This window comes from Leptopilina boulardi, unplaced genomic scaffold (assembly GCF_019393585.1).
Source record: "Leptopilina boulardi isolate dan_hultmark-lab unplaced genomic scaffold, ZJU_Lbou_2.1 LbouV2_244, whole genome shotgun sequence".
Lineage (NCBI taxonomy): Eukaryota > Metazoa > Arthropoda > Insecta > Hymenoptera > Figitidae > Leptopilina > Leptopilina boulardi.
Window position 1 is genome coordinate 160,232 of NW_026137801.1, and position 10,381 is coordinate 170,612.

General features: G+C 29.4%; 1 protein-coding gene across 1 annotated transcript; it reads right to left on the reverse strand.

Annotated features, from left to right (window-relative positions):
• Positions 1-6,258: 6,258 nt before the first annotated feature.
• LOC127280399 (uncharacterized) lies at positions 6,259-7,186 on the reverse strand. The gene is made up of 2 exons (XM_051303358.1): positions 6,581-7,186; positions 6,259-6,468 (listed from the first exon to the last, which is right to left on the reverse strand). The coding sequence occupies exons 1-2, from the start codon at positions 6,901-6,903 to the stop codon at positions 6,297-6,299; spliced, it is 495 nt and encodes a 164-aa protein (XP_051159315.1). The 5' UTR covers positions 6,904-7,186; the 3' UTR covers positions 6,259-6,296.
• Between the last annotated feature and the right edge of the window lie 3,195 nt (positions 7,187-10,381).

Sequence of the window (10,381 nt, forward strand, 5' to 3'; positions counted from 1 at the left end):
CTCCCATATTACAATATCCTGACTTCAATAAACTATTCACCATAACAACGGACGCATCAGACTACGCCATAGGCGCCGTTTTAAGTCAAGAAAAGGACGGAATGGATTTACCTATAGCATATCTTTCTCGAGTTTTAAACCCACCAGAACAAAACTATTCTACTACAGAAAAAGAATGTTTAGCAGTTCTTTATGCTGTCCAACACTTTCGACCTTACATTTACGGCAAAAAGTTCATGTTAGTTAGCGACCACGAACCACTTAAATGGATAAATTCAATAAAAGATCCTGGACAACGTTTAGTAAGATGGCGTTTAAAATTAAGAGATTACGAATATGAATTCAGATATAAACCTGGAAAATTAAATCATAATGCAGATGCATTATCCAGAAATCCAATAGTAAAAGACTCACAAGAATTAAGTAACGAAGAAAATTCTAAACAAGCCAAAATTCTAATGCAAACCAGACAATCAAAGCGATCATCAAAAATACCATCAGAAGCATCTACGAGCGCAACAAACACAGGACCCTCCACCCGTAGTAGAATAATTCCACCACCAAAACCCAAAATAAATGCAAAACCCACCACAGCAATTGCTGGACCCTCAACCCGCAGTAAATTAATTCCACTACCAAAACCCAAAGTAAATCCAAAATCAGGTGCAACAAATAAACCAGAAACGAGTAGAAAATTAGAAGAAAGTACTATTGCTCAACGAGTAACAAAAAGAAGAAAAGGAGACCAATTACAATCAAAACAAAAAAGAATTATCGATTCATCATCTAGTTCAGAATCAGAACAAGAAAAACCGGACCCTCCCATACGTAAAAAGAGTTCAAGCGTAATCCCCAGTTTAGTTACAACATTACCCCTATATGACCCACATGCACCTAAAAATGCATCACCAGAAACACCCTTTGAAGAAGAAGAAATAATTACAGATACAAACATTACAGATAAACCAATAATAACAACAATTAGCCCACCCAATAGTGGAAGCGAAGACAGTTCATCAGAAGAAGAAAACATTCTTTCCAAAACTAGGGAAGAAAAATTACAAGAACTAGAGAAATCTGTCTCACAATTTAATGAATCTCTCTCTAAACGTGAAGAATGGTTAAAGGAAAAAGAATTACCACCAAGAAATTGGCCTAACACCTCCCTAGGAAACGATGATCCTGAAATTCATGAAGCTGCTAATGCACACATTCCAGGAAACTATGTAGAATTTTCTGAAAAAGTAGGAGAAATATTAGAACAAGCTCACCAAAAAATTCAAGAATTAACAAATAATCCGATAAACACAAACGAAAAAGAAAAAGAAGCATTGACAAAAGAGCTTGAAGGAGAAATAAACAAAAATAAAAATGTAACCTTCGGTGATCAACCTAAAAGAGCTGTCACGCCGCTAAATTTTGATAGACCACTTGCAATATCAACTCCCTATCCAGTCATCCAAGAAGAATCATCCTCAGAATCTGAAGAAGATGATTACGGTGTAATCCATGAAAAAGAAGAAACAATTGAAGATAAATCTAAGGAAAAACAGCCTATAATCAAATCAAAAATTCAAACATCAATTTCTAGTATTCCCCCTAATCTTCCAGAAATAATAAATCAAGAAATAAACACAGAAAATTTAAACGTTGTAGGTTGTAGAGAAAATTTAACATATTATAAAAATAATTATGTTCATTTTCTATCTGCAGATTGCGAAATAACCACACCTATCGGTCGTCTACTTATCGATATCGGTGCAATTGATCCACAGGAAATAAAATTACAAAACCCTCAGAAGGGACAAATCTTAATAACTCCTAGAGGACGTTATAATATTTATTCTCTTGTCGTAAAACATAATCATTTTGATCGACTTTATATTGACGATATTCGAACTACATTACAAAGCTTAAAAATTACTCTTCAAAGAAATAATATAAAAGAAATCAGAATATCCAAAGGAGGAGATTTAACAAATGAATTATTAAGAGGCGAATTATTACAATTATTACAGTCCATTTTTCAAAATAGTAACATAAAGGTCACTATATGTTATGGTCAAGTTACAATCCCAAAAGAAGAAATTCGTGAAGCCATAATTAAAGAATACCACAATAGTAAAATAGGAGGACATAAAGGAGTAACGAAAACTTATCGTAGAATACGCGAAAAGTTTATTTGGCCAAGAATTAAAGAACAAGTAACAGAATTCATAAGAAAATGCCCCACCTGCCAAGAATTAAAATTAGTAAGAGCAAAAACTAAGGAACCAATGTTAATTACTGACACACCACTTGATGTTTTTGACAAAGTTTCATTAGATACAGTAGGAAAACTACCTACAACCCCAGATGGAAATTGTCACATATTAACTATGCAAGATCAATTATCAAAATATTGTATAGCAGTACCTATTCCAGATATTTCAACCACCACCATAGCTCATGCAGTAGCCACAGAATTATACTCGAAATATGGAGCCCCAAAGACAATACTAACTGATAAAGGAGGAGGTTTTATTAGTAAACTCATGAGAAAACTATCCAAAATATTTGGAGTACAACAAGTAACAACATCTGGATATAGACCACAAACAAATGGAAGTTTAGAAAGAAGCCACATAGTTTTAGTTGACTTTTTAAAACAATATTCAGAAAATTATGACGATTGGGATAAATTATTACCCTTCTCAATGTTCGCATATAATACTTCAGTGCATGAGGCTACAAATTTTACCCCTTTTGAATTAGTTTTCGGAAAAACTGCTAGAACCCCTAGTTCTTTTCCTTCAGAAGAAAAATTAGAAACTTACGGATCTTATTTATTAGAATTAATAACCAGAATAACAGAAATTCGAAATATGGCAGCTAAAAACCTCATTCAATCTAAATTAAAATCTAAAGAAAATTATGACAAAAATTTAAAACCCTTTTTAGGAAAAATAGGCGACAAAGCCTACGTTTTAAGAGAAGTAAAGAAAAATAAATTCGACCCTTATTATCATGGACCCTACGAAATTGTGGATATCTTAGATAAACATACCGCTATTTTAATTACAAATGAAGGTCAAAGGTTTCAAAAACATATAGACAAATTAAAACTTGCATATGAATAAAAATAATAACATTATTTTATGTATTATAGATGGCAGAAGTAGTACTCCAAACACCACCTCTCCAGGGAGAGGTCGTCAACGAAATCAATTTCCCAAAAGGAGACATTAACGAGATCGAATTCCCCAAAGGAATTTTAGAAGAATTAGCAATAGAATACAATCTAACAAAACCAAAATATATTGTAGAAAGAGTAGTAGGTCCTTCTAATAATAGAAGATATGACGTGAAATGTACGGTAAAAGATTTAGATAATGGTAACACATTTATAACTATCGGAGAAAATGAAAGAAAAATCAGAGATGCTGAACATGCAGCTGCGCGAAAAATTTTAAAGCTCTTAGAAAAAACCTACTACTTTAGCGAAGAAGCAGTAGATCCCGAAACCAACGGTTTAAGTTATATTATGTGTTTAACCCACCCAACAATATTAAGAATAAAATTATTCAAATGGAGTAATAGTTGCGAATCGTGTTTTATGAGAGGCCATTTAAGAGCCAATTGCTTTGGAACCATAAGAAATAAAAATTTAATGCCAAAATTTAAACAAGAAAATGCTGATGAATTCTGGGAAATACCAGGAAAACCTTTATTAAATTCAGTAAATAATATTTGCGAAGATACTTGGGATCTCCCAGAATCAACAGTACTTTAAATATGCAACTATTGCGAAGTTTTCGTAAATAAATAATCTTAATAATGTAATAAAATTTATGTAATCTTAATAACAAACAATAATTATACGAATTATAATTACTTATGTCATAATTTCAATAAATAATAAAAATAAATAAATAAATAAACAAATAAAAAGACGAAAGAAAATGAAGGAAGAGGAATTGGTGGTTGCCTTCTTCTTTCCTCTTTTTATTAATAAATCATTTATAAAGGAAATATATAATCCAACTAAAAACATAAAGTATTAATGTACATAACAAAAAGTTTTTAATTAATCATAGAAACATACTAAATCACATAAGTAGAATTATATTATATAAATAAAAATTATGTTGTATAAAAACATATAAAATAAACAAAACAAAAATTTAAATGAGGACGAAAGAAAAGGAAGAGGATTTGGAGGTTGCCTTCTTCTTTCCTCTTCATTTAAAAAATTTTACGTACATTGTAAACCAAGCCTTACAATTTATATATCGATATATCGATCAATACACATATCGAATTAAAACATAGATAAATATTTTAAACTACCAAATAAATCTAACAAATACAATAAATTGTAATTAAACAATTTTAAATAAAATAAGAAACAATAAATAATGCATACTTATGCCTTTATAATCATAAAATAATAAATTATATAAGAAATATACTAATAATGACTTGAAATATTCCAGATGGAAATTCCATTCATTGGATATTTTACCGACGCCGTTGACTACATATCAATAGCATTCAAAATATTATTGCTACTCGTAGCAATAATTGTACTAAAAAACTTATATATTCTATACAAAGTCATAACAATGAGACGACAACGTGCAAACCAACCATCATCTGTATAAAATTTCCATTGAGGACAATGGAATTATTTAAGGATAGAGGATGGGACTTAAAAATTTCAACAAAAAAAAAAAATTATTTCAAAAACATTAAAGTTCTAAAAATCATGTAAACAATTGCAGCGCCACCTTCAATAAACATTAAACTATTCATGAATCTAGAATCAAACTTGAATACTAGACTACACCCCTGACTACGTATCGACCGCAACCATCGATCAACATTATACCGCAGCGCCACATACTACATGTCAAACATGGAACTACACAAAAACTGCAGAATGTAGTCACATTCTCAAAAACACCAAATGACATCTAACAAGTAATATTTAGATTGAAATTGTTAATTAAGTTAGAATAAACAAATAAACTAATTAAAATTAAACTATAATAATAATAATACATGTAAAACTTATATTAATTTAACAAATTCAATCTAATAAAATTTTATAAACAATGCGCTTGCGCAAACTAAAAAGTCACAAAACATGATTAATTTATTGGTGTTATTACCAAATTATATTACTAAAAATTTAATCTTTTACAATTCAATTAAAATAAACAAATTAAATATATCTTTAAATTATAAGTAATAATTATCAATAATACGAATAAATTAATCTAAGCAAACTAATTTAATAATGCGTTCAATTATGTATGAACCTTAAAGTATTACGTTTTAAAGGTTCATGCCAATGCGACTATCAACTAACTTCACTCTATAACGCGCCTTACGCAATGTCATATTATAGAGTCTTTACACCTCGAATTAACCTACCATGCATTACACTGTATGTTTCGACCATGAGTATCGACCCTAACAAAACATCGTAGCGCCATGAAAAATATATCAAATAAGGAACTAAAGTTATGTCTATCTAATGTAGTCACAATCGTAATCATTAATAAAACCTAATAATTATACATAGTTATAACGGAAACTGTTAAACAATATAATTTGGATAATAACAAATTAAAATCTAATTTTGAATAATCATTAAATTACTTAATTATTAATTTTAATCTAACAGATTCAGTTGTAACTATAAATGCAATTTACTATGAAAATGCGCATGCGCCAATGAAAAATAGCAAAAATAATATTTTGTTGAAAGATAATAATACAAAATTTTGATCTTGCAAATGGTGAGAATACATATCAATTGCATATATATATATACTGAAATATATAAATAGATGTTTACTGATTATAAAAATGTATGAAGTATTCTGATAAAACAAATAACATTAAGATAAGGTGAATCGAAACCAAGCCCCTTAATTAATTTTAATAAAACACGTCCACGCCTTATGACGAATAACATAATTACTCTTCATTTAAAAATAAAAACAACAAAAACTTTTAATATAAATATATATATTGAATTAATAATTAAACGGACAGAATGTATGCACAAATGTTATATACGTTAATATTGTAAATAAATTTTCTTTGTAAGAAATTTTTAATTTCAATATACATATAATAAAAATTTATAATAATTTTAAAATAAAACAACCAACATTTCAGTAATAAAAATTTTTATTGTAAATAATCGTTAGAAGAAAAGAGAGTAATATATATATATATATATATCTATATATGATTATTGGAGAAATGACAAAAGAAAAGAAAACAAAAGGAAGAAGACAGTATTAAATTTCGACATCAATTTCTTCATAGTCACGACTAGAACCAGGCTCCGATTCTTGGTCAATGTTTAACAACGGAGAAGGATGGTAATTCAATCCTTTGCGACATATACACTCTGCATCTCCAGCTAGATACATTCCACAACCGCAAAACTGATGATCACTATTTGGATAGCTAAAAAAAAAAAAAAAAAAAAAACAAACAAAACAAACAAACAAAAATTAAAATGGTTTTGATATAACAATATTAAGATTATATCGATTAATCAATAAAATAAATAACTTACCCTTGACAAATGGACATCGAAGGATTTGAGATATGAGTGCAGGCTCGAGGATTCGGATTCTCATCAGACACTAATTGCGTGACAATATTATTTAATTCATCTGAATGCCTCTTAACACAAACTAATACGTCATTATATTCCTCCACCTCTGCACTCAAGAACGGTACATTTTGTGATGTTGACGGAGCCTTAATACAAATCCTTTTCTTAGGACGTCCACGCCTTTTTTGAATAACTTTATGAGATGTTGGAGCATCCAAATAATTTTTGATGCTTTCGGCCAAATTCAGAAGACGACTCATTTCATTTATGATGAAGAACATCCTTGCCAAAGTTTTTGGGTTAGGACGAGCCGACCTTCTGTGTTTTATGGAAACTAAAAAAAAAATAGGGAACAATAAACAGCTTATATTAACTAATATATATCGACATGGTAACCATATAATCTAAAAAGAGAGTCACTGGATAAAATGTTTTTTTTTTGTTCTAAGGACAAAACGCGCACCAACACTCCTTGACGACGACTGTCTAGTTCTCGCACGATTTCAAATTCGTTTTTTGAAAATGTTTTATTAAAAATTAATGAACACAAATTACATAAAACATCCACCGCCTTACTAGACGAAATTTTCCAAAAGGCGAACTGGAAAATACCTGCCCTTTCTTCTAAATCTACTAAACGTTCAATAATTAACCGTTGTTGATTCATGTACGGAATATTAGGACGTAAACTGTCAATAGAACCTGATACTGCAACATTCGAATTTTCACTAAATTCTGTTATTAAATAATTATCACTCCCGAAATTTTCTAACATACTCAAGTCAAAACTATCGATTAATTCCTGAGATAAATTAATATGATCATTAGATGAACTCTCCATCACAAATCACATTCAAACTCGAATATGCACAAAAGGAAAATAAGTGAGAATAAGAAAGAAAATTCATTATAATTCAAAATTACTCACCAGGGGGCAATTGTTTATCCCTTAATAATGGTAGCGGTAACATCCTCTCTTCACAGTAATCAACAAAATTAACAGTAACTGCACTAAAAATTGATCATCCATAACACAAAGGAAACTAAAGGTCTTTTGATGCAACTCAAAGGTTGACCTAATGTATGTCATCTTGCAAAAATTTGATGACACTCATAAAAGAGGATTTTGTGTCAAGAGTCACGTACACAAGGAATAGTTGTTTTGACTTCTGCAAAAAGGCTCGCAACTGCATTTTTACCTTTTGTCATTTTCCTTGTCAGCATAGATATAGTTAAATTAAACTACATAATTAAATTATTAAAATTCAATGTTTTATTGAGGACAATAAAAATCTAAGGGGGGAGGACTGTTACATCCCGATATAACAAATTCTTTTCAAATTAATTAAGTTCGCCTACAACTAGGCAACCAAAATTACAATAGTTTTAATTATCATAAATATAGTATATATGAATTGGAATGAATGTATATAAATAACTATATATATACCATAATTATTAATTCATGCGAATATAATTATATGTCATCATAAAAATCAGTATTTCTTGAATATTATAATCAGTAAATAATCTTTTACAGTATATAAAATATTTTATTATCGATTAAGATTTAACAAATGAAAAGATTGCAGTCGGTTAATTATCTACATTAATCTCGGTAAGAAACCGACTGTAACTATATAAATGACTAATCGTTGGTCGGTGTATTATCACGTAATGATGTATGTATATAAGATGCCGAAATTACGAGCTAACTGCAGCCATATATCTTTAATAAATTTCGTAATTGTTTAAACAATCATCATTACATTATTTCAATACTATTAATTATATTATAATAATAATAATAAAAACATATATGTACATTGATTATTAATAGAATATCATATAAATCAATAATCAAATATCAATCAATAACTATTGATAAAAATCTAACAAATATAAAAGATAGTTTTATAATTAATAAACTAAATTCTTAATAAATTAATTAAGATATTATTATAATTCTATTAATAAATAATGTACGTGACTTTTGCGCTAAATGAAAATTGTACGTGATAATTGCGCTGTCTGCAAATTATACGTGACAATTCTACCCCTATGAACAAAGATCATGTAGTATATAAACCCCAGTTTTTCTATTGCAAAATGTCAATTGTTCAGACGAGTTTCTGCCCGAACGGTGTCTTAAATTCGGCCCTTCGATTTCGTAATTGTTTATCACTCATTGCTGTTAATCGTGAATTTCGTGAACTTCTTAATTTCTTATTATTACTTAAAAGTTCATAGTTTCATTGTATTTCTAAAACAACATTTAGTGTGAATTTAAACAATTCTTAATTGTCGTAATAATCAAATTGTGAAAGTGTAATAAAGACGAACTGTATCATTAATAATTACGACGCATCCAGAGACTCACTTCTGTAATCCTGGTTGCAGCTTGTTATATTACTATATCGTCGCATCAATTGTAAGTACATTTATAATTAACAAATGTTTATAATAAATTGTCAGTCATAAAAAGGAATATCTCTCTTATATTATTTAACACAAAACCCTTAGTTTTGAGGAAGTGACGCGATCCTACATTAAAAATAAACATCAGGCTTTACCAACCTGATTAATCAGCAACTTATCTCCCTTTTATTATTATAAATAATAAATAAACTCTACCTTAGCTCGGGACGTGACAGGGTAGTGTTACTTGTTAGTGTAGTGGTCAGCGTTCTTGATTTGCGTTGCGTAGTCTGAGGGTTCGATCCCCAGCAGTGTTAGGTTTTTCCGCAATAGAAATTAATTTAAGTAGACATAGGGTGGTAGGTAATATAAAGCGAAAAGAATAAAAGAGGATAAAAAAAGTGATAAAATTAAGTGAAAAATAAAAAATATAAGTGTGAGCTAAAAAATAATTTGGTTGAGAAAAGAAAAAAATTTTTTTCATTTAACTAAATTTTTTGTTTGCTTAAAAAAAATAAGTTAGTTGTGCAAAACAAAAAATTTGGTAGATTAGTTGCACATATATCAAATAAAAAATTTGGTTTGGAGAACCAAACTTCAGTAGATGATACCAAACAGTTTCCTCAGTGTATTTGTAGAATACATATTAATATTATAAGTTTTCATTAGATTTTCAAAATGTGAATTATAAAATTCTTTTCCGAGATTCACTTGTAAATTTTTTGGTACGCGTTTTTTTATAAGAACAGATTTCATTGCGGCAGCAACTTCTTCACCTTTTTTAGACTTGACAGGAACTGCCCAGGCAAACTTGGAAAAGATATCAATGATGGTTAACATATATTTGTAGTTATTATTTTCTCGTGAAAAGGGTTGCATTTCAACGAGGTCAGCTTGCCATGTCTCATCAATACCTCGAATGTCAACATTTCTTCGCTTATAATTTTTTCTTGCTAGCTTATGCAATTCTTTTACCAACTGCAGCTTTTGATTTTCCACTTTTCACAAATCGTCCCTTCCCCTTCCTTCCTTAGATTCAATTGCTTCTAGTCTGCTGTCCAATTGAGAAATAACATCTTTCATAGACAACAACTCTATATTTCTTTCAATATGTGTTTTAAGATTTTCGAAAAATTTTGTTGTAGTATCTTCTAGTGTTGAAATTCTTGCATTATTGTCACTTTTTAATGCTTCTATTACATCATAGATGGCGTTTGTTTTAGTATCTATAATTTTGTTAACAAGGTTCAAATTAACTGCATCACCATCGCTCTCAGCATCAGCTATGTTGGATAATTTTTTATTTTCCATGTTAAAATCTCCTTTAGATGTCAGCTTAAA

What these genes read in the sequence shown, in the direction of transcription:
- LOC127280399 (XM_051303358.1), bottom strand. Translation starts at nt 6,903, where the DNA reads ATGTTCTTCATCATAAATGAAATGAGTCGTCTTCTGAATTTGGCCGAA. An exon ending in TCGATGTCCATTTGTCAAGG is followed by an intron (nt 6,469 to 6,580) that starts GTAAGTTATTTA and finishes TTTTTTTTTTAG; the next exon opens with CTATCCAAATAGTGATCATC.